The 26,537-nt window shown below is 32.0% G+C and overlaps 1 protein-coding gene across 1 annotated transcript; it reads left to right on the forward strand.

Annotated features, from left to right (window-relative positions):
- The first annotated feature begins 1,411 nt into the window (after positions 1-1,411).
- Positions 1,412-23,728, forward strand: LOC111051391 (adenosine deaminase). The gene is made up of 9 exons (XM_022337902.2): positions 1,412-1,639; positions 7,202-7,263; positions 8,392-8,517; positions 11,441-11,580; positions 14,184-14,384; positions 16,241-16,353; positions 16,562-16,737; positions 19,406-19,532; positions 23,365-23,728. Exons 1-9 carry the CDS (start codon positions 1,577-1,579, stop codon positions 23,455-23,457), a joined length of 1,101 nt encoding a protein of 366 aa, XP_022193594.2. The 5' UTR covers positions 1,412-1,576; the 3' UTR covers positions 23,458-23,728.
- The last annotated feature ends 2,809 nt before the right edge of the window (positions 23,729-26,537 follow it).

Genomic DNA, 26,537 nt, shown 5'->3' on the forward strand with positions numbered 1-26,537 from the left:
TTTGGTATAAACGCAACTTTAGCATAATACACAAGTTGAGTCATGGTCGGATTTAAAATGGGCTACTTCAATTTTTCAATTAATATAAAATAATTACATAGTACCCTTCTTTAACTTTTTCATATAAATACTTATATAAACACTAACTATATTTAGCTTTCAAGACATTTTCAAGTGTCCTTTTTGAAAAGTAGCTGAAACTAGCCGTGTTTATATAAGAAAGTTCAAAAAAAGGGCACAATATAATTATGTCTCTATTAATTATTTATTTAGACATTTACAATAATTATACTTATATACGAGAGCACAACAGACTATAGTGAGGTCCACGTTATAATGGCAGTGGAAAAGGATAGGAGAACAGCGTTGCTGATTCTCTGCTTTGCCAGATTATATTTCTACATTGTTAAATAACGCTCTGTTAGCGTTGCGGAGCTAGAAAAGTATAGCGCTATCTGCTTTGTCGAATGATAGACAAGGATAGCAAGTCCAATGTTGATCAAATACTGACATTATAACGTGGACCTCACTATAGTTAGTGCTTTAGGGACTTCAATTGAACAATAAATCATATGTACCTTTTTCTAATATTCTATCGAAATCCAATTAAACATATATAAAATTTTTTAAATAAAAAAAATATTATTTTACCAAGGCGACTTTCTAGAAGTATTTTAAGCCTAGGTGATGATGATGGAATGAATGATAATACAATAAAGGTAGAGTTATGAATGAATAGAAATTATAGGTTATGCTATCCACTTGAATTGATTTGAGTCCACTTTTCAGTCCAGAAAAAAATAAACTAGAAATTTTGAATTTGATTTGATTAAAAACCGAACATAAAATATGCCCTATTAGGTTAAATTTTTTTGGAAAATTGCAATTTTTGGAACGATCAGAAATCACTATATTGGATGTGCATCTGTAACTTTTTAACATTTTATCACACTGCAATAATTGAATGTTTAGTATAATATTTTCAAAAATACTGTATAAGATTCAAGTTTTCCGGAAAATTCTAATTTTCAGAACGACCAGGAATGCTTGTAGCTCGTTGCTCGTAGCGCATGCAACATTGAAAGTGGAACAGCAAGTGGAAGACAAAAACGCACCAACTTAACATAGTCATGCTTTGTGTTGGTTGTAGCGCATGCAACATTGAAAGTGGAACGGCAAGTTGAAGACAAAAACGCACCAACTTAACTTAGTCATACTTTGTGTTGCTCATAAGGCATGCAACATTTAAAATGGAACGGCAAGTGGAAGACAAAAACGCACCACCTTAACTTAGTCATGTTTTGTGTTACTCATAGCGCATGCAAAATTGAAAGTGGAACGGCAAGTGGAAGACGAACTTGACATAGTAAATAATCGTCCAGAACCAGTTCTCAGTTTACCTTATCATTGCTGAGAGATCGCGATAGTACTCACTCCTTTCATTCTCGCATCTCAGTCGTCTACTCATCGTGTAGCTGGCCACACAACATTGTCTGTCAAAACTCATCAATCAGCTGTCTTTTCCTGTTTTTACTCTTCTCTCAAAGTGCAAGTTGAATAATAAGTGCATATAACAATGTTGGATAACTATTACACAACAGCTGACTATGCAAAGTGCAACAGCGAGTTCCCTAAAAAGGTAAGTTTGTATTTTTCAATTTATATTTATTTGTCTATAAATTTTAATTGTTGTCTTATTTTTATTGTGTTAAATTTATTGTAATCATTTTATTGGATATTGGTTTTCTTTCATTATATTTTTGTGTGTTGTGGATAATAATTAATTGAATTGAAAATGATGTTACATAATTTTTTTGCCATTGTACTATAAAGCATTATTTGCAAAGAATCATGCACTAGTACCCTTATTTTATTTTAAAGTACTGTAGTGAAGTCCACGTTATAATTGCAGTGTTTGATTAGCAATGGTATTGCTATCCTTGTCTCATTCAACAAAGCGGATAGCTTTCTCGCTTTGCTCTGTTGCCAGATCGTATTTCAACAATGTAGAATTAATAATTAAGTAACAAAATATTTAATCTTGATTATATAAATTAATCATGAAATTATAATTGATTATTTTAAACGAGAATGGACAGTTAATATTACATCAATAAACCTGTATCAGCTACCGTCTATAGAAGGCATTGACAAGACAGAGGATCGGCAACGTTGTTCTCCTATCTTTCTCCACTGCCATTATAACGTGGACCTCACTGTAGTGATTCTTTGTTATTAAACTTTGTTAGTAGCCCTATCAAAATACTTGAATATAAAGCATTATTATCATAAGAATTACTTCTCCCAGAATTTACGAGCAGTAGTGCATGAGTTAGTTATAATTGTTTCACCTGAGATGATAATACAATAATTATATAACTATCTGGGTTTTCATTTGTCTTTATGAGTGATATATTATTTATTGAAGTCTGGAGAGAAGATTGTACCTGAGATAATGACAGAACTATCTGGGTTTTTATTTGTGTTTATGAGTGATATAATATTAAAGTCAGGAGAAAAGATTATATCGTTTATCTATCAAAGTCAGGAGAGAAACAGTTCAGGGTTGAGCAAGTTATTTCTCTTTGAATATCTGTGCCTCCATGAATTATTGTGTTTTATCAATTAATAATGTAGGCTTAAATTTATAGTATTACTAATGTAGTACCTATTAAATTGCTTTACTTGTTGGTGTCTTTTTTTATAAATATGAAAGAATGAAAAAGTCTATTTGGATAAATAATTAATTGCTTTCCTTTTTAATAGTAACTCTTATTTGATAATGCATCATTTTTTGTAATGCTTGTGCGTGCGAAACACTAAAAAATCACACTCAACCATTTCAATAACTCGAAGACCAACTTTCATTTATTCATGTATTTGTGGACAGAATAACAAATCATATAAATATGATTAGGAAGGAACAACAGGCTTGTGTTATTTCATAATCCACTATATAATTTTGATTTTATACAATGCATTGTTCCAAGTGCAATGACAGTATACTATTTCATTTTGGAGAAATTTTACATTCCTAGATACGATATAGACTAGAATTTAATATGTATTTGTTCACTTTCATGAAGAAGAAGCGGTGAAAGTATTGTTGATTTTTATGGCGTACCCATGAAATATTTTCTCCTTTCCAATCATTCAAAGAAGCGAAAGACGTCATTTGGTAAAATTATTTTATATAGACAAAGTATGTATCTATTTTATTAGTAAGTGATAAAAACTGTTTGTTTAATTATTTATTTGTTATTTACTTATGACTTACGGTATGCGTTTGCTTATTCATTTATCTATCGAATTGAGCAAACAAATAAAATGCAGGCAATAAAAATACAACAAAGATCTTAAAACTTTCCATTTCTGGATTTTGTAACTTAATTTCTTAAATAGTTCCGGTAAAGAGTCCTAACAACCAAGATCTTGAAACTTCCCATTTCTGGATTTTGAAACTTAATTGCTTAAATAGTTCTAATGAGTCATAAATGACTTTATGTCAAATACAACATCGGAAGAGAAACTGAAAATAGATTTTCCAGACCACCTGCTCAAATGGGGGAAATCTATTTTTCAAACAGTGCCTTCAAAATTGGAAATCCAATGTGTAGGAAATCCCATACTTTCGAGATTCTGTACATGTTTTTCAATTTTCGTGTTTTCAGTGTGGCGTGGAATAATAATGACTCGCCTTTTTTGTAAATCATGATAATAATATTCGCCGTAAAGGCTGAGATTTAGGCATACATACTTGGATGGTTTCACTTGGATCAAGATATTCTATAAACTTAGGCTTTAAAGATTGGGATTTTATATTCTAAAAATCATCTATTCAAGTAACTGTATCAGCGTCTATCAAAAATTGCGTCTGATAAGTTTGTTATTAGTAATTCATGTAGTATAATTGAGTAGTATAATTCATATAGCCTTGTGTAATCCTGAAACGAGGACATTCTACCTAATTCTAGTATTATTCAAAGGTGAATAAAATCTTTTAATAATTAAATCTTAGTAATATTTTTTTCAATCGATACATTCAAATAAAACCCATTCTCATTTTTAGTTAATTTGATAAATTAACCCAAAGAAGATATAATAATCAATAGGATATACCTTGTAGCATAGAGAAACAATAGCGTAAGTAGATATCTCATGGTATAGGGCGTTGCGTATGTCGCAACTTTTACTGTTATCTCAAGCCGATTACTGTCGATTATTACTGTTTTTACCGGGTAAGAGTGTATGAACGGCACAATATGAGAGACTACCAGCGTCATAAAGCTTCACGGGAAAGAACTACGTGGACTATCGGCTTGAGATAACAGTAAAAGTTGCGACATAAACGCCCTATACCATGGGATATCTATTTATGCTATTGTTTCCCTATGCTTGTAGCCTCTTAAAACACAATAAAAGTATCAAATACCCTTTTATTTTACTCTTCAAGATCCAGTTTCAAGTGTTAAATTTTATTCTATTATTGACATTTGAAATTCACACTAGTAAAATAGGTACCTAAAACAACCAGTTTTCCATAGTCGAAGTCCGCTATGACGTCTGTCTTAAGATGACTTGTAGAATTGTGTTATAATCATTGCATGTCTGAGAACTAATAACACTACGGTACTAGTTTTACTATAAATCTAGTCCTGGACGGTCCAGTTTGGGTGCCGTTGTAGTGGACTAGTTTGGGAACAGGATAGTCGTAAAGGTTTTGAATGAAACTTGTAGTAAACTATACACATCAGTAGTGACAGAATAGAATTTGAGTTTTTTTTTGGTTGGTTGGAAGGAAAACGACCTTGAGTAGTCCTAATCAGCAAAGAGCTTCTAGAGCTCTAGGCCTACTCCAAAAAATAATATAGGCTACTCTTCTACTAGTTCAGGTGATCAAAATTTTATTTATAGATAGGATCTGTCCTAATCAATAATTTATTATAATACTGCTAGAGAGCTATCTGAAAAGATATATAGGCTAATCTTCATCTCCTACTAGTTTTTGAGATACATTTTTCATTCATAGTTGATCTTGATAGTGAGATTCAAGTTATGAAAGTCAGTGGAAATGTAAGGAAAGCATAGTTGCCAATTTTCTGTTGCCTCTACCGTCTTCTATAGTAGATAGATGTGATTCAAGTTATTTCGGTATTTATTTATTTATTCGTGGACAGAATCACAAATCATATAAATATGATTAGGAAGGAACAACAGGCTTGGCCCAAATCTATTCCATTCCCAAATTTTGATAAATTCATAAAATATTTTTTGTTGATTCTTGTTAATAATGATCAATATTCTATTTCAAATATGTTTTATTCGTCAAGAAAATATAATATTTTTTCATTATTAAAAAATAAATTTTCATAACAATTGAGATAAAGTATTCTGGTAGTTCATTCTATTTCTTTATACTCAAACGATTTGACAACAGAACGGAGGTAGAAAAGGATAGAGCTATCTGCTTTTATCTATCTTAGTATCACTTACATTTAGATAGAATCAATCTATTCAGTTGCTCTTAAAATGTAGTAAAAGGCGACTTATTTTTTATTTATAAAATATAGTGACCTTTTTGAAAAAATTAATACTGAATAACAGATTAAAAACACAATATTCAGTTGTATACAGTGTAATTCACATATTCTTTTTGTATTCATTTTTTTGAATTTATAACGTTATTTTATGTACAGTATAGATCTTTTATGCAATCATAGACTTACTAAGTGTTTCTCATCTATAACATTTTTTCTCAATTTCCAAGAGTCATCTAGCAACTTACATATAGAATAAAATCATATTTCTCATCTAAGAGTCATGTTTAATTCTCTCCATTTTTTCTGTAAATTAAACATTTTTCTAGCCTATATTATTATGTTTTATGGAATTCTATTGAGTAACTTTTAAGAGAAGTGCAATCCAATAGGACTTATATGCCTAGGTGTGCTCATCTTTATTTCGCTTTATGTTTTTGTCCTCTAAAGCAAAACAAATAATGTTAAAATAAGTTGTTTTTCAAAGTGGATTGTCATTAGTATTTTTTTATTTTTGTACTTTTAGCCGGTACAATGTTTTGTAATTTTGTTATGTTGTGCGAAGAAAATTCATTTTTGAATTTGTAATTTGAACTATATAGGTAATTTATCTATGCTATTTTGTGAGAAAAGAAATTCAACTTTATGTTGTCCAAACTTCACTGAAGCATCCACAAACACGTGATAACGTCATGTCTCATATATTTTTGGTGATACATATGATTTTGCACACGATTAAAAGAATTGTTATGTAATAATGCTCAACCTTGAAACCACTTGTTGAGTTCAATGTACCAGAAGATGAAGAACAGGAAGAAAAAGAAGAAGAAGAGAAAAGAAGGGCAAAAACAGTTACGTAAGTACCTACCTTGAAGAAAATGTGGAAGAGAAACTGAAGAGGTTCCGTATTAATCACTCATCTTCTATTAATAATATTCTGATTCAGATTTATGAGTAGACTGACACAAACTGTTGCAATGATCTGAAAAATGAGATGCAATAGAGTCAATTATTGAAGTATTCTTTTTTTTCTTTCACAATCCATTATTGATGCAATTTGAAAAATTAAACCTGACATGATAGGCTACTCTATCAAAAATATTTGAATGAAAAATATTATTTTTCTTTTTTTCCCCTCTCTTGTCATGAATTATGTTGAAAAAAATTATACTGGTGATTCTTCCTTCCATTCCATTTTTTCGCAGTCTGAACTAAATTTCATAATATAAGTATATCTAAAGAGAGGAATAATGCTACAATCAATCAATGAAATTACTTGATGATGGTGATTGAATGTGTGTGTGTGTGTGTGTGTGTGTAGGCTTTTTTCTCCTCCTATATCCGATTAAACCTCAACTCCTGCTCACGGACAAGTGCTTCATGAAGCACTTTGTGAGCAGTTATTGTTCACATTAATATTATATTATATATTATTATATTATATACTATTACTTACAATCTATTATTAAATTTTAGATGGATTATTGTTGTATTTGTCAAGCTAGACTCTATTTGGTTTCTGTATATGTATTTATGAGTGTGAATAAATTTGAATATTTCAAGTATAGAACAATGAAGTTATTCCTGCATTGTAAGACTTTATAAATTACAATACATATTGTATTGATATTTTATTTTTAATAATTTTTATGCGTTTTTTACAGGTAGAGCTTCATGTACACCTCGATGGAACAATTACACATAAAACAGCCTGGGAGCTTGTTAGGTAAATAATTTTTATTTCAAATCTAATTTTTGTCCCATAGTAAACTATGAATTTTTACACTTTCCAAGTAGTGATATTGAGGTAGTATTCATACTGATCAAAAATATGTACAGAATGGTCTTTTTTCTTTAGGACTACTTTTGATAAAAATAAAAATATAAATCTCAGTACCGAACCGTTCAAAATTTTTTGTCACAGCATGTTTCAGACATTAATGCCATTTTCAAAACTTGAATGACCTAATTGTCAAGACTTGATAATTGCATTAGTGTCCGAAACATGTTGTAACAAAATAATTTAAAAGGGTGCTGAGATTTATATTTTTATTTTTATGTACAGAATTTTATGATTAGACTGAACATGATTGAGCGATTTATTAAAATTTACATCTAGTCTTTTTATTCAGTATAAATTTTTACCTAGAGAGTTATGGTGAAATATACGTTCACTAGCCTCTACTATGCATACAGGTAGATCAATAAAATGATTTCAGAAATGTATAAATATATGCACTGTACAGCTGAGGGGTTTAGCCTCCATGGTATGTGTAAAAAGTATTATATAATATTTATATTTACAATAATTATTCGTTACCTTAATAAATGTGAAGAATGTGAATTATTGTGTACTGAGAATTATTCTAGATCATATCAAATGGATAGATCTAAGTTTTTCAACATGATTGGTCAATTAAAAACTATCAACATCACCATTAAGATACCAGATCTTACTTTAACTTTAATGTATTTTTGACTTTCAAATTCAAATTATTTATTTACATTTTCATTCGTTTACAATAATTACAACATGTAAAGAATTTCTGCATTGTCATCATATACATTTCAACATTTCAATGATTGACTCAAAGTAGTATAGCAAACATTAAACTTGAATTTTAAAAAATACTTTTGAAGTGAAAATACACTTACTTTTGTAGTGACGATCGTTTCGACCTGTTGTTGGTTATCATCAGAACCAACAAAAGTGTTTTTTAAAATTCAAGTTTAATTTTAACAGTGAAAAAGTATGGATATAAAACAGAGCAAACATTAATTTAATGACAAGGAAAGTAATGTGAGTGTCCGAGACCAGATTTTTCAAATATGTTTTCATAATATTGTTTTATAGATCGAAACAGTTACCACTCCCCGGAAACGGTACTTATGAGGACTTTAGCAAAGCGCTACTAATTACAGAACCAGAAAGTCTTCACCATTTTCTAAGTCCGTACAAATACATCACTCCTGCCTATGCGTGAGTAGTAAGATGCTACGCAGTTACCTTAGTTATCTAAGTTACCTTAGTTACCTAGTCTCATGACTGTATTATCCGCTGTCAATCTAGTTAAATAAGTTACCTCTAGTTTCATGATGCTTACCTATCATCCGCTTTCAATCTTCTCGAGCTATGTGTACCTAAGAATTCTCTAAAGATGCATTAATGGAATATATAAAGTCTCACTATTTTCAATGTATGTATTCAGTCTACACTATACCATAGAGAAACAATAGCATAAGTAGATATCCCATTGTATAGGAAGTTTATGTCGCAACTTTTACTGTTATCTCAAGCCGATAGTCCATGTAGTTCTTTCCCGTAAAGCTGTGTGACGCTGGTAGTCTCTCATATTGTGCCGTTCATACACTCTCACCCCAACAAAACAGTAAAAATCGACAATAATCAACAGTAATCGGCATGAGATAACAGTAAAAGCTGCAACATAAACGCCCTATACCATGGGATATCTACTTACGCTATTGTTTCTCTATGACTATACACAATAATGTGTTGGATGAGTTTCAGTGATGAGTGTTGAATTTTAATATAATACAACTGATAAAGAGTGAGGAAAAAATTAGAATATGGAGAGGAGAATGGTGTGCAAAAGAGAATTGAAGAGAGAGGATGAATATTATGAAGCAGAAGAATAAGGGGATGGATGAACAAAGATCAGCAAAACAGTAGAAGAGAACTGAGAGTAGAAGATGATGTGAAAAAAGACAATGAAGTAAAAGAAGGAGAAGATGGAAAAGGAGGAGGAAATGAAGAAGACGGGAGAAGAAGAAGAAGACGACCGAGAAGAAGAAGAAGAAGAAGAAGAAGAAGAAGAGAAGAAGAAGAAGAAGAAGAAGAAGAAGAAGAAGAGAAGAAGAAGAAGAGAAGAAGAAGAAGAGAAGAAGAAGAAGAAGAAGAAGAAGAAGAAGAAGAAGAAGAAGAAGAAGAAGAAGAAGAAGAAGAAGAAGAATAGGAAGATGAAGATGAAGAACAGTGAGCTGGTACCCATTTGAACAGTTTAAACAGTTCAAATCACTCTTCAAGGATTCAAAATCGCCGAATCAAAGACCTGAACGTGAATTATTGGAATAAATTTTCCTTAAAAAAGTCTCATCTGAATTTATTCAGGCTGTTCCACGTGTTAGAAATACATAATACATCTATTTATAGTCTACCGTCACAGAATTTTGGTATCTTTCCAAATTAGTATGTAGGCTACATAGTATAGTGGCCAATAAAATATAACGACTGCTATTCTAAAGTTTTGGATTTATTTCAGTTAACAAAGAAGTTATAGTGAATTTTTATGCTAATCAACGACCTTGTCAGTTCATTTTATTTTCACAAACTAAATAATTTAGAAACTTGGCGTATATGATTAATTTTATTGTTTCATATATCATACCGGTAGCGTCTGTATTCAACTGAGCTTGAAAAATTATAAGCTAACATTCAATTTTTTTCTATTTTCCTTTTGCAATTCATGCAACAATGTTTCCTCGAATAAATTGTGTCATAAGCATGCAACTAAAATATCATTATTCCTATTAGGTATATTATTAGTAATAGGTATAAATTTCCAGAATCTGTTACAATGTAAAATTAAGTTTACAGATTTTTCCTGTTCGACTGAATAATTAATTAATCTGGCACGTGAAGCTATACGATTGAAATTTATGAATGATATAGATTTTGAAATACCCAGTTTGAATGAAACTAAATATCTGATTTCCATTGATCGTTAAGTCTTGTACCCGACTTCATTTTATTGTAGAATTCCTAAAGTTTACGTCATGAAATATTCATATCTATGTTATATCCTACTAGTTCATTGAGGAAATGTGGAATGAATTTGTAGAAGCATGTGTATCATCTCTTTCAATCAACATACTGTATTTTTTATTCAAAACTAATGAATCACATACTCAAAACTAAGCAAATTTAATAGATTAAACATAGATATCATTGAATGAATAGATTGAATAAAATAAATTTTACAAGTTCTATTACTTCGTCAATTATTCTACTCATTCAACTTGGGCACAAGTATAGTGAACAGTCAAAGGATTGGTTGACATCATAATCTAATAAACCCATTTAATTCCCGCACGATCAATGTATAAGAATAATGCATCATTGTTAAAAAAACGAGAATGAGCAGAACTTCGTCAAAAGGTTATAAAGTTGACTAATTTGAATCAGGATATGTGAATGGGACTTATTATGAATGTCAATTTGCCAAAAACATAGGCTAATCTTGAAAGTAGTAGGTATTCCATTTAACAATGAAAGTATTCAATTGGTTTGAAAATAATTATTGATATTTGACGAACATTGGAATTATTTATTTGTGATATCGAATATTCAATTCAATTCAGAAAATTCTTTATTCCTCATGAAAAAACAAAACAATATGATCTACAATCTGTTAGTTCTACATACTCTTATATAAGAACTCTTACATACGAATATATTTGTATAGTAAAAGCTGGGTTTACATCAAAGCTATTAACAAAATGTTAATAACTCAATCCTTATAGATTCTATTAGATTGAACGGAACTTGACAAACAAATATGTTCATCATGTGTATGATAAATTATGTTCAATCTAATAGAATTTACAAGGATTAAGTTATTAAGATTTTGTTAATAACTTTGGTGTAAACGCGGCTTTAAGAACTCAAGCAAAAGACAGTTCAAATTAAATCAAATAGAAAATGCTCCTCAAAACATCTTAATCCTTGTTCTAATCATGATTGGGACTCATAGCTCATCAGGATTGAATTCATCAGGGAATGATGTGATATGAATTGTTTGTTATATGGGATACCAATTTTTGTTGATGTGAAAATTTAAATTCAATCGTATTTTAGTTTTTTATTAGTTTCTCATTTTTTGTAGGGGAGACATGGCGGCTAACGAAAGGATAGCTTACGAATATTGTATGAATGCAGCTAAAGACAACATCATCTATGCTGAAGTCAGATTCTCTCCCCATAAGAGTTTGGGAGAGAAAGAGTACAACCGACTTGGATTTGCAGGTTTGTTCCTTTATTTCTTCAATGTTGTTTTCCATCACATACTGCTTATTATTAAATCACTTTTTCCTATCAAAAAGAACGACTAACTGTCATATTTTTTCCAATAAATGAATTAATCACTCACTGTGACAACGAGATCTTTCGGCAGGTCCGCCATCTTCCTGGTTGTCCTTTTAATAGAAAAAAGTGATTCAATAATTTATATTATCAATATATTGATAATTTCATTTGTTTTTTAGTCATAATATAAGGTCTATTGAAAAATGTCCTGTGCCAAATTTGCTTGGTATCACGTTGTTGTAAATGTAATATGAATATGCTTTATCATGTATGATTTTCTATTCAATTGTAGTAGGTACTTTTAAAGTGATGACTTACCTATTGCTCTTGTCGTAGCTTAATGGTTAATAAAATGAATCTTGTATTCTATACATTGGAAACTTCAATCTTGGGGTGGAATATATTATCACATCTATATTTTGATTTCTAATTTTATTGATGAATAAAGGAATTAATGATAATGAATAAATATTGCAAACGCCAAGGAGTTATATCAGCTTTATTATTTTATTGAGATTTTGTACCCTGCATTATTGAGAAATTGAGGATCTAGTAAAATAGGCCTATATGGAACACTCAAATTAAACACTTGATTTAAAAACGTTAAGATGGCCAAAGACCGATAGTAGCTGTTTGAAATGTTTAAATAAAAGGGTACTTCATGTTTTTATATCGTTTTTTTATAATGAAACACTTATTCCTATTCCAAAAGCCACCAAGTGATTCTCTTGTAGAATCGACTATGTGCTAAAAGCAATTTGTAGCTAGTGTTATATCATTGCGGTTTAATATATATACATTGCAGTTGCCATATATACTGCAGATTTGCAGTTTGAATTTCAAATGAGAGTTTAAGCTGACAATAATAGTTGAATGATGAAGTGGTAGCAAGGACTATTAAGCCTCAACTCTTATTTAGGATATTGCAATTCCAAAGCTTAACTGGCCATTCAGACACAGCCAATAAGCTTAAGATAAGAAGGATCTTGTAAAAAGTTTTCAAGTATTTTAGATTTTAGAAAGTTTTTTTTTTTTGTTAAGGAATAGTGTTATGGCAGGAGACTAAAATTTCTCTTGCAATTTATAGGTGCGTTCATTTTGGACAATGTTTGTATTTGTATTCTTGATTAAGCACGACAGTAGTCATATAAATGTATATTTGCACATTTTGATTTTATCATTTTTCACATCTGTAACTTGAGAATTCACATTTGGATAATGTTTTTCTTTGAATTCTTGATAGTGCACGACAGAGTACCTAGTCATATAAATTCATTTGAATGTGTGAATTTACCATATTTCCACTCTGTAACTTTTAAGAATTCACATTTGGATAATCACTGAATCTAAATTCATGAGAGCCTACTGTACGACCATAGTCATATAAATTTATTTGCAAATTTCGAATTTAACGTTTTTTAACTTCAACTTTCACCAATTTGAGTTTGCCAACTCTGTTTGTCAACAAGTTTGTCAACTCTCTTCCATCGACTTACACCCGTTATTTTATTGTTGTTGATATACGAATGTGAACTAACTTAAATCTCTGAAAAATAACTACTCAGTGACTTGAAAGAAACAGCGGAATAAATAAATGAACTCACACTATCGTATGAGCTCACTTCAAAGTGAAATGTCATTTAGTTTCATGAAGTATTCATTGGTTCCACTGAGTGACCTAACTGATCAATCTCATAAGTGCACTTTCTAAACAACGTATTTTTACATGAGAAAACTTTAATAAAATTTAACTGTACCACATACTCTGTTGATTTACCAAGATGGTTATGACATTTCACGATCTCTAAATTTGATAGGATCTTTGCTGTTGACTGGTTAAAAGAGGTTAGTGAGGTCCACGTTATAATGGCAGTGGAGAAAGATTGGAGAAAAACGTTGCCAATCCTCTCTCTTGTCAATGCTTTCTATAGACGGTAGCTGATACAGGTTTATTGATGTAATATTAACGATTCATTCTCGTTTAAAATAACTAATTATATTTTATTAAGCAAGAAATTATATTTCTCAATAGTTTCATAATAAGGATTAAATATTTTGTTAATTAATGATCAATTCTACATTGTTAAAAGACGATCTGGCAACAGAGTAAAGCGAGAAAGAGATAGCGCTATCCGCTTTGTTGAATGATAGACAAGGATAGCAATACCATTACTAATCAAACACTGCCATTATAAAGTGGACCTCACTGTATAGTAACTTTCGCTACGATGGTGCTGGCATTATATTTGACCATTTCACGGAGGTTAAATTTGATAGAATTTTCATGCAATTGGTGTAATTAATGGGAATCTTGAATGATAATTTGATTAAATTGTAGACAGAAATTCAAATTCATTGTACTTGCAACCACCATAATGGATTCTGCGATTTGGATTCCCGTTAATTAATTATTCATTATAGCATTTGAACAAATGCCGTTTCTCATTTATCCCCATCTGAAAATGTTTAGTATCTACATAATATCGTAGCTCAAAGCTCATAATGGATAAAATGATCTACATTAGAAACGGTTTAATTTGCAGGTCTGGAAGCTGTCGTGGAAGCAGTAATAAGAGGAATCGAGAGAGGAGAAAAAGATTTTGGAATCACCGTAAAGGTCCTGTTGACCGCTTACTATGGCTGGAGCTATGGTGACCAGTTCGAAGTCCTGAAACTTTGCCAAAAGTACGATAAGGTGGTTGGAATGGATCTTTGCACAAAACAGCCTGACAATGGAGTTTCAGGTGATCAATTCCATCAGTCTTGTTATTTATTAATTATTTATTTTTAATTAATTAATTTATTTATTATTGTTATTTATTTATTAGGTTAGCACAAACAATACAATGATCGGAAAAGAAAAAACAGGCTGTTGCCCAAAACTTCTTCAATTTCCTAATTTGATGTTATAAATCACATCATGAATTTAGTTGAAAATCTTAAAACAAGAAATTTTCTATTCAAATTCGAATTCAATTTAGGTGCAGGCCTAGACTAATGAGGCGGAGTGCACTCGATTATTTTTTATTTTGTAATTTTTTGTAAGGATTTCACTAGAGGACTATGAATGAGTGGATGAAGTAATTTCATTTGAATTTATTTGCCTGTAGAAAAACTGATAAAAATCCAACAAACGAAATATATATAGGGCTTATAAAGATAGAATATAGTTGTCACTTTTTCAAATTTAAATCACGACACAGCAGATTTAATCTAATATTAGTCCAACATATATAGCAGTCTCAATCTCATATAATTTTATTGTACTTATTTACGATACAAATGGCACTAATGTAATAACAGTGGTAGCCTATAGTGTGGTCCACGTTATAATGGCAGTGGAAAAAGATAGAAGAATAGTGATGCCGATTCTCTGCATTAATTACCGTAATTATATTTCTACACTGTCGAAAACATAATTGTCATTGTTGTGGACCTAGAAAAGGATAGTACCACCGGCTTGTCGAATGATAGACAAGGATAGCAAAACCGAAGTTGAACAAATACTGTCATTATAACGTGGACCTTACTATAGATAAAATAATAAGGTATAATGTGTTATTTTTTCCAAATTTATAGGCGATGACACTGTCCAAGATAAGGTTACGTGTACAAATTATATAAAATTTTAGTTCAATATAAACATGGTAACTATTTTAAAGTTATTAGCTTCTACTCACATTTGTGGAGCGCTTTCGGACGCTGAGTCCTTTTTCAACTCTAGTACTCAGCGTCTATAGAAGTGCTCGATTTATTGGGTGAATGATTTGAGAAGTCTTGCTGCCATTTAGAATAATTATATGATGTGCTAAGGTCTGATGATGAATTTTTCTTTTCTAAAATTGATAGCTTTCATTCGGAGCGATTGAATGCATAGAGAGTATCGATAAGATGTTATTGCTTTGGAATTGTAATTGTGCTTTTTGTTATGAGTATCAATAAATTCTTTATCTATCTATCTATCTATCTAGAAGTGCTCGACAAACGTGAGTAGAAGCTAATATAGCTTTTTATCATAAAAATTATACTTCTTTGTAATAATTTAAGTATTGAGAGGTGTTCATTTACAAGCAGTTCGTAATGGAGGGAAAAATTGAAGAGAATAGTTGTATTTTTAAACCGCGTTTACACCAGAGTTGTCAACTGAGTTTTCAGAAAATTGGGTCAATTTGTTGCCAATTTCTTGAAAAGCACAGAAACATATTGTCAACCCTGTTTCCAACAAAACTCGTGTTTTCCACTGAGTGTGAGGAAACGGTGAGAAAGCGGCCAACAAAGAATTCTTCCTCTACAAGTCCACGCCGACTATACTCTTTGGGGGAAAATTGACAGCTTTTGTTGCTCTACATTTGAGAACAGCAACTTGTTTTCTACAAAAATTGACAAGTTTTTTAGAAAACTATTCGTGGACAACATTTTGTTGATAAATTTGGTGTAAAAGCTGCTTTATAGATTATTCTCATTCTTATTATTAATTCTTTTTTACAATGAAGCACAGATCGGGAGAGAAAAACTAAGAACACCTTGTACTATATCATGTATCTTTTTGTTGTTAACTGGAACTATTCATTAAAACCCTCAATATTACTTTCTATTCCAGACGAAGCCCCTGTGACTGCCGAACTTCTATTTTTGTTCGAGGAGGCGAAAAAGACTGGAGTGAAAACTACAATACATGCCGGTGAAGCTAGTGGACCCAAAGCTATAGAGAGGGTAGATATATAATTTATTTATACATTTTTGCTTCTACCCAGAATAACCGGGTGATTTTTAAAAATGCTATTAAACAAAAGAGGGAAGGGCTAAAATTATGAACATGTTTATGAACACATGTTTATAATGCATGTCCCGGCCGGCCGCCCTACTACCGTTAGTGGCCAGTCCAGGTCGAACTTTCTAAATTGGGCTGAACTCTTTTCAGGCAAAAGACTACTACAGATGCGACCGGATAGGACACGGATATCACGCAGTGCAAGATCCTGTCATCTACAAGTCATGTCTCGAGGAAAAGATCCACTTGGAATGTTGCCCTTGGTCCAGCCTCTTGACAGCAGCTGTCAAGCCGAGTGACAGTCACAGGAAGCATCCTATAGTCAGGTAAAACTCATCTCATTCTAAACAATACTAAAGTGAGTCCACGTTATAATGGTACCTACTATTTGATTCACCGAGCGAAGTGAGGTCCAAGATTCAAGTCAACGGTTTTGCATTTCGCTTTATGTTTTTATGTTTATATTAAATTTATGTTCCGCATTTACGGCGAAACGCAGCAATAGATTTTCATGAAATTTGACAGGTATGTTCATTTTTAAATTTCGCGTCGACGTATACATAAAGTTTTCTGAAATTTTTAATTTTAAGGATAATACAAAAGAAAAAGGAGTCTCCTTTTAACGCCAATATTAGAGTAAAAATCAGACAATAATAGAATAATTCATCATAAATCAGCTGTCTAGTGGACTATAATACTACTCGTTCAAAAACATCGAACATCTTGAAAATGTATCTTTCCATCAACGTTGTAGACAGTTGCAGCCATACCTGATAACAGCGCTCACACTCACATTCCGGGACGGCACGTCACGGTACGGTAGGACAGAAAGTTCTATGTTTATTTAGGACTTTTTCTAGATATTTTAAATTGATAAATTATTTACTAGTAGTTCTGTGAACAGTAGACCTCACGCAGTATTCTCATCCACAAGTAACTGATCGAAACTATAGTCCTTATGGAAATACAGCAATAGACTGGCTTCTCCACACATCTGTGTAATCACTTGTCAGCTGATTTATGATGAATAATTCTATAGTCTGATTTTTACTTTCCTTGCCCTATTACCATAGGTAAGGAAAGTATTGCTTTCCGAAAAAAATTAAGATACCTCAATTTGTAAATTTCTATACGTTTCAAGGTCCCCTGAGTCCAAAAAACTGGTTTTTGGGTATTGGCCTGTATGTGTGTGTGTGTGTGTGTGTGTATCACGATATCTCATCTCCCAATTAACGGAATGACTTGAAATTTGGAACTTAAGGTCATTACAATATAAGGATCCGACACGAACAATCTCGATCAAATGCAATTCAAGATGGCGGCTAAAATGGCGAAAATGTTGTCAAAAACAGGGTTTTTTGCGATTTTCTCGAAAACGGCTCCAACGATTTTGATCAAATTCATACCTAGAATTGTCATTGATAAGCTCTATCAACTGCCACAAGTCCTATATTTGTAAAAATTTCAGGAGCTCCGCCTCATCTATGCAAATTTGATTTTAGATTCCCAACTATCAGGCTTCAGATACAAATTTAACAAAAACTTTCAAGTGGAAAAGATTGAGCATAAAAATCTCTATTAATGTTCAGCTACATTTCCACCTAAAATTGAAAATAAGCTCGAAATTCGAGAAAATGTTATTATTTCAATTGCAAACGGTTGGCAACTGTTGATTCTATTAAATGATTCACTATGAAGAGATAGCAGACCTCGTGTGTTTCCAGCGTTATTGTCCTGTCACCAGCTGGCTCAGATCTTTGAAATTTGAATAGGCTAGTAGTAGACTTGAGATGCGCGGGAACACTAGCGTCAGGTGATCAATTTTCATAACGGCAAGGAAAGTTGTGTGAGTGCGCCACACCAGACTTTTACTCTAATATTGGCGTATGAAGGAGGCTCCTTTTTCCTATTATATTATCCTTGAAATGCAAAATTTCCCAAAACCTTGTATATACGTCGACGCGCAATTAAAACAAAGGAATCTACCTGTCAAATTTCATGAAAATCTATTATCACGTTTCGCTGTAAATGCGCAACATATAAACATTTAAACATTAAGAGAAATGCCAAACCGTCGACTTGAATCTTAGACCTCACTTCGCTCGGTCAATTTATTTTTGAGAAAACATAACAACAGGTCAATGTAACTTACTGAGCGCGAGGTCTACTGTTCACATAACTACTAGTTTACATTGGAGTTGCTATCCTTGTCTATCATTTGACCAAGCAGGTAGTAGCCAACTATCCTTGTCTAGCTATACAACTTTGTAAGATCGTTTTTAACAATGTAGAAATATAATTAATTAACAGAATATTCATCATAAAGATTCATTATTGAGTCATTGAGAAATATATAATCTTGAAAAATAATTTAAAACAAGAATGAACAGTTAATATTACACCGGTATCAGTTATCCTCTATAGAAAGCAGTGGCAAGACAAGGTAGAGAATCGGCAAAGCAGTTCTCCTATCTTCCCTCACTGTCATTATAACGTGGACCTCCCTACAGTCCCCACAATGGTTATGGTATAGGGTGGACACGTTGAGTTGTCGGCCCCGGCTGTCAAAGTTATGCAAAATCACTTCCTTAGAATAACAACGTGAATATAAATTCCAATTTCAATATTATAATCTTGCTTGTTATTCATCTCTCACCATTCTGGTAGAGAGTTAGTGGGGAGGATATTTTTAATATTCTTTCCGAAGAATGGACATTGATAAGACTGGACCGAAGAATGGATAAAGCTCCGCCAATTTATGTAGATGCATAACAATATAATTATCTATATTTATTATATTACAAATTGCTTTTTCATATCATATACAGTTCAATAATTATTTTCTTAGTCTATATTATGTAAATCCATCTATAGTTTTGCTATATTGTAAGCTATTGTATATAAGTGTATAAACCAGTATTTATATTGTAGTCTACATAAATAAAGTACTCAATCAATCAATCCATGAATCATGTTGAAAGTTGATTTTTTCAGGTTTGCTGAAGATGAAGCAAATTTCTCTCTGAACTCTGATGACCCAACTTTCACCGGAAAATTCATAAACGGTGATTTCATCTTAGCTCAAAGCTGGGGACTTACCAAGGAACAGATCTCTCAATCTGTGAGTATAGTTTTCCAAATAGAACCATTCAAACACATTCCAATGATAAAATGGTTTCAACAAAAAGGTTCCTGCTATTCTATTCTAATTTTAACTTTTCATCTCATATTCCAATTAATCCAAACATATTTCAATAAAATACAAACAAGATAATATTATTTTTTATTATTGCCAGTCTTTTCTCACTGGTAATGTTTTGTGATTATGTAATTTTTACAATAGATATTATTTGATTTCATTTGCATAATATAATAGATCTATTATTTTGTTTGGAATTATTATTTCATGAAATCATGAGATTTTGATGAGAATTACCTTATATATAACATACTAGCCGTCAGGCTCGCTTTGCTTGCCATATTCGTCTAGCCAGGGGGCTCCGCCCCCTGGACCCCGACTGGATCGTCCAAAAATGAGATCAGCGGGCTCGCTTCGCTCGCCTGCATGTAGACCTCAGCGGAACCTCTGTACCGAATTTGAACGTATTATGTCAATTTGATCTCGAAAAACACCTGTTACTATATCGGCGTATCTTTGGCGAACAAAATTCTTCCATCTCAGCTAAACCTGTTTACTGAATTTTTTTTAATATATCTCCATCAATTATTGAAAAAGGTGAGGAAACGCAGAAAAGCTGAGAAAACGCTAATTTTGGCTAATTGGATAAATTGGTATTTAGGAGGTCCTGGATAAATGTAATAGTAGTAGGAGATTTCAATACTGATTTTGCCAGGCAGGATAGAATGACAGAGGATATTAGAGATATTATTAATATGAATAATTTAGAAATTAAGGTCCACGAATATACAAGAGTAACTCGAACTTCACAGACAATTATTGATAATATCCTCACAAATATAGAAGGTTGTAATGTCAGGTTAGGTAGCTCAGATCTATCAGATCATAACTATCAAATTTTAGATGTTAAGTTGCAGGGCCAGAATCCAAGCAGAAAAAAAACTTTTGTGAAAGAAATTCAGCAATATGAGCTAGGAAATATAAATTGTTTGAAGCAGGAACTGCTTCAAGAAAATTGGAGTAGTGTTTATAACAGTTGTAACCTAAATTACAAATATAAGCAATTCATTGATACTCTAAGATTTCACATTAGTGTATGCTGTCCAATAAAAAAGTCAAAGTAAAAAGTAAATTGAACAAAGTAGATGAATGGATAACTGAAGATATTCTTACTCAAAGAAATATTGTTAGGGAAGCTTATGAGGAATTTAAATTAGTGAGGGATGTTCCGAGTGAAGTCAAATACAAATGTCTAAAGAAAAACTATGCAAAAGAAGTGAGGAAAGCTAAGTGTAAGAAAACAGCTGAAATATTAACAACTAGTACCAATTTTAACTCTGCTGTTTGGGAGGTAATTAATAGAAATAGGAGAGCAGCTCAAAAAGATACAGTTACTTATGTTCCTAGGATAATCGATGAACATTGAAATTATATGGATGATAGTATAGACATTTGTAACTTTTTCAATAAGTATTATCAACAGGTTGCATATAATCTCCAAAAGTCACTGAACACTAATACTTGTAATACAACTACATTAAATGCTGAGCCAATTGAAAAGGTATTTAAATTTCATCCATTATCAAGAGATGAGTTGTCAAGAATAATAAAAAATTTGAATAACAAAAAAACAGTAGGATTGGATGGGGTCTCAAGCAAAATTTTAAAAGAATGTGAAAATGAATTACTGGATCCTTTATTGCATCTCCTTAATACTTCACTAGAGAAGGGTATTTTCCCTGATGATCTGAAACAAGGAAAAATTTTGCCAATTTTCAAGAGCGGTGATTCTGAAAGAGTTGAAAATTATAGACCCATTAGTATTCTAAATGTAATAAGTAAAATTTTTGAAAGAGTAGTTTTAAATAGGCTATTGATGCACCTGGAAGAAATTAATTTCATATGTGATGAACAGCATGGGTTCCAGAAAGGGAAATCTACTAAGACTGCAATAGTATCCCTTGTTGAAAGACTAATAGATATAATAGATTCAGGTGAGAAGGCAGCCGCAATATTTCTTGATTTATCCAAAGCTTTTGATTGTGTGAACCATAGAATATTATTGGAAATACTAAAAACTGTAGGTGTGAATGGTATAGAACTAAAATGGTTTGAATCATATCTCATAGGTAGAAACCAGTGTGTTGAGCTTACCAAGGTGGATGGGAATGAAATAGTAAAAATTAAATCTCAAAAACTGGAGGTCCAGGCTGGAGTACCTCAAGGCTCAATTCTGGGTCCCTTACTGTTTCTGTTGTATGTGAACCAATTACCAAAAGAGTTAAAAGATCACAGAGCTCTGTTGTTTGCTGATGACACATCGCTTATCTTTAACAATTATTTATTAGATAGTCTAGAAATAAATGCTTTTACTGGAGTACAGTCAATTGTCCAATTCTTGAAGCAAAGGCAATTAACAATAAATAGTAAGAAATGTCAACTCCTACAATTCAAAAGTAAATATAATTCAGTAGAGGATAGAGAAATAAATGTGTTTGTAGAGGAAAATGAATTAGACCAAGAAGAGAAAGTAGCATTCTTGGGAATTTTATTGGACAGGAAATTAACATGGCATCCTTACATTGAGAGGATATGTAATAAGATATCATCTGGGGTATTTGTCCTGCGGCAGCTTGCTAGGCTGAATGATAAAAAACTACTGCTAACTGCTTACCATGGACTTATACTATCTCATATTAGGTATGCTATTTTAGTATGGGGTAATTCATCTCAACAAAATATGGACAGGGTGTTTAAGATTCAAAAGAAGGCACTCAGATGTATAGAGAAAGTGAATAGGTTAGACTCTTGTAGGCCTTTATTTAAAAAGCTTGGTCTATTAACTGTGCCATCTTTGTATGTATATGAAGTTGTAATGCATGTGAAAACGAGTGGTGTGATCCAGAATTCAGATGTTCATGAGTATAATACGCGAAACAGAGCAGATTATCATATAATGGGTCACAATAGTAGGTTATTTGAACAAAAACCAGATTATATTGGTAGGAAATTTTATAACAAGCTACCTCAAATCTTGAAAAGTAATGATGATTTGAAGATTTTCAAAAAACAGATTAAAAAATATTTAGTTGATAGAGCTTTTTATAGTGTACAAGAATTCCTTTCAAACCTAAACTAGGTTGAACTACTTAGTGTTAGAATTATTATGCAATAACATGACTTGTCTTATACTCCATGACTGGAGTCTTTAGGACGTAATCTTAAAAAAAATGCATTTCAATCTTCAACTTGGTGCCAACCTAACAAAGTCAACTCAACTCAATGCCAACCTGAATTTTTTTTTAATTTAGTTACCAGAACAACTGTTTCGAAGAGGTACTATCTCTAGATTAAAGGTCTATATTAAAATATGGTATGGACATTTCAATTATAATTTCAAGATATTGGAATAAGAAGAATATACATGCTAAAAGAACTTTGAACCCTTAAAAATCACCCTTAGAGTTAAAATATCGCCAAAAGATTTCTTAGTGCGCCTCTAAAGGGCCAACTGGACATACCTACCAAATTTGACCGTTTTTGGTCCGGTAGATTTTTAGTTCTGCGAGTGAGTGAGTCAGTCAGTCAGTCAGTCAGTCAGTCAGTGGGTGCCATTTCGCTTTTATTATAACATATAAATTCATCATTTTTTTGTTACTGTCGATGTTGTAGAACCGTTCCATAATTGAATAAAAACACAAATATGTTGTCAAATTCTACAGTTTTATTTGGTACAGGACCATGGTTTCGTGATTTTCAAGCTGACTGAATTTTTTTTATTTTATTTCATCATTTTTTGTCAATTTTGTTGCAGATCTTGAATGCAGCTCTTGCTTCTTTTCTTCCTGAGAACGAGAAGAGTAAACTTGTCAAGGAAATTGCTTCAACTTACCATCTAAAATATTAATTTCTAAAATAATTCTTAAACTATACCATGATATTCTATTTTCTCCAATAACGATGGAACGATGTAGCCTCAATTAACATGAATGTGCGGTATTTCCAGTGTAGTTTTTGTTTTCTCATTTTATGGAATCGATAAAAAAATGGAATGTGTTGTTTGAAAAAAATATTGAAATGAAAACAACTTTAATATTTTTGGTTATTGCTTGTTGTATTCCTTGTGCGTTTGTCGTGTCAATAAAAAACGTGTGTTTTTTCAAGTCCTGCTCTCCAATAAACTTTTGTTTTACTCTGTTTAAATTTCTGGTCAAAAAATTATGAAATATTATTTGAAATTTTAACTTGATACTTGATGTCTGGGGTCGTTGACGGGGGGTGCCAGATAGACCGCGTCGTAGTCGTGCATCCATCCAGCCGGGTCATCCACTACCTCCGTAAACAAAGCCGTAGTGCATTCGTATGACGTCAGCACAGGTAGGTCTCCTACACCAATAAAAATTCGTTGATTTCAGCTGATCTATATAAGTTTTTATTGGTGTAGGAGCTCTACCTGTGCTGACGTCACACGAATACACTACAGTTTTGTTTACGGAGGTAGTGGGTCATCCGGCAGGAAAAAGCTTCTCTTCGTCAAGTTCATTGAGCTACAAGGGCTGCTCAAAAAGTTGGGTTTTCAGGGCTTTCTCGAATCTCTTATGGTCCAGTTCCTATTGTAGAGTTCACAAATTGGCAGCCACTTTACTATATTCCATTTCTCAATAAGAATAATAATATTTTTCATTTACTTTAATATAGAGGTAAATTCAAGCCCTATAGGCTACACAAAATAGGTTAATCTCCTATATTAGACAGTGTCATATTGCATAAAATTATCAGTACCGTATTAAGAAGGGTACTATAGTGAGGTCTACGTTATAATGGTAGTGTTTGATTTACAATGGTATTGCTATCCTTGTCTATCATTCAACAAAGCGAATAGCGCTATATCTCTTTCTCGTTTTGCCCTGTTGCCAGATAGTCTTTTAACAATGTATAATTATAATAATTAACAAAATATTTTATCTCAATTATTAGAAAAATTCATTATAAAATTATTGATAGGCTATAATTATTAATGTATTTTTTTGCTTAGTAATATATAATTGATTATTTTAAATGAGAATGAACAGTTAATATTACATCAATAAACCTGTATCAGCTACCGTCCATAGAAGGCATTGACAAGACAGAGGATCGGCAACGTTGTTCTGCTATCTTTTTCCACAGCCATTATAACTTGGACCTCAATATAGTGATAATAATAATCAGTTTATTTCCATATCAAGCAAGATTACAAGATTGAAACCGTCAGTTTTTCCTAATCTCTAACATTTTTTACTTTCCTTGCCTTATTACCATAGGTAAGGAAAGTACGGTATTGCTTTCCGAAAAAAAATTAAGGTACCCCAATTTCTATATTTCTATACGTTTCAAGGTCCCCTGAGTCCGAAAAAGTGGTTTTTGGGTATTGGTCTGTATGTGTGTGTGTGTGTGTGTGTGTGTGTGTGTGGTGTGTGTGTGTGTGTGTGTGTGTATGAGTGTATGTGCGTCTGTGTACACGTTATCTCATCTCCCAATTAACGGAATGACTTGAAATTTGGAACCTAAGGTCCTTACAATATAAGGATCCGACACGAACAATTTCGATCAAAAGCAATTCAAGATGGCGGCTAAAATGGCTAAAATGTTGTCAAAAACAGGGTTTTTTGTGATTTTCTCGAAAACGGCTCCAACGATTTCGATTGAAGTTATACCTGAAATAGTCATCGATAAGCTCTATCAACTTCCACAAGTCCCATATCTGTAAAAATTTCAGGAGCTCCACCTCATCTATGCAAAGTTTGATTTTAGATTCTCAATTATCAGGCTTCAGATACAATTTCAACAAAAAAATTCGAGTGGAGAAGATTGAGCATAAAAATCTCTACAAATAATGTTGACTAACATTTTCACCTAAAATTGAAAATAAGCTCGAAATTCGAGAAAATGTGATTATCCAATTGCAAACTGTTGATTCTATTAAATCATTTACTATGAAGAGATAGCAGACTTCGTATGTCTACAGCGTTATTGTCCTGTCACCAGCTAGCTTAGATCTTTGTTTATAAGTAGACTTGTGATGCGCGTGAACACTAGCGTCAGGTGATCAATTCTAATAACGGCAAGGAAAGTTGTGTGAGTGCGCCACACCAGATTTTTAAAAGAAACATATACACTATACAGTACAAAGAAAAAGAGAGTTAAACAGTGAATCTATAAATTAAATAAATATAAAGAATATACCTGGTATTATTAATATAGGCTAGTAATATTATATAATAAACAATATCATATAGTAATATGATTAATATTAGTAATCACTAATACTATATATCGTCCTGTCTCCCAAGATCTTTCTTAATATTGAGATTTTAATTGGCTGTCTTTCAGGGATTTGATGTGCTCTGGCAATTTATTGAAAAATATGACCCCTTTAATAAACGAATCATTCTTAGTTAGTTTCTTATTTACCATTATCCTGTGATAAAATTTCGAGTTACTAGTGATCTAATTCTCTAGTTCTAGTAAATCTGTATATAATAAAAGGAAAAGAATGTTTCTATTTCTTTAGTGCTTATGAATTATACGGATGAATTGAACATCACAGAACTATAAAAAATACAGTACTTACACAATTTTATAATTATCAATCCAAGTCAATTATTTGTAAGAAGACACTTTGATGTAGGCCTACTGTACAACACGAAAATATAATTATAATACACAAATTAATAAACTTGAGCTGTCTGCCTGCTCACAATATTAGAAGTTATGGTGTTCAAAAATAATAATTCACTTAATCTTTAATGGTTCCTACTCCCTACAATCACCGATTTCTCGTCGACAATCGGCCAACTATGGGGCCTTTCAAACTTACTAACACCAACACGTTATCTGAAGTATTCTTCACAGCAGGGCTCTTGATATTATCATAATATGAGAAAGCAAACGTCATAGTTTCTTTTTCATTCTAATATTCTAATTTTTCCTTGAAGCTTGTAACTT

This window comes from Nilaparvata lugens, chromosome 13, assembly GCF_014356525.2.
Source record: "Nilaparvata lugens isolate BPH chromosome 13, ASM1435652v1, whole genome shotgun sequence".
Lineage (NCBI taxonomy): Eukaryota > Metazoa > Arthropoda > Insecta > Hemiptera > Delphacidae > Nilaparvata > Nilaparvata lugens.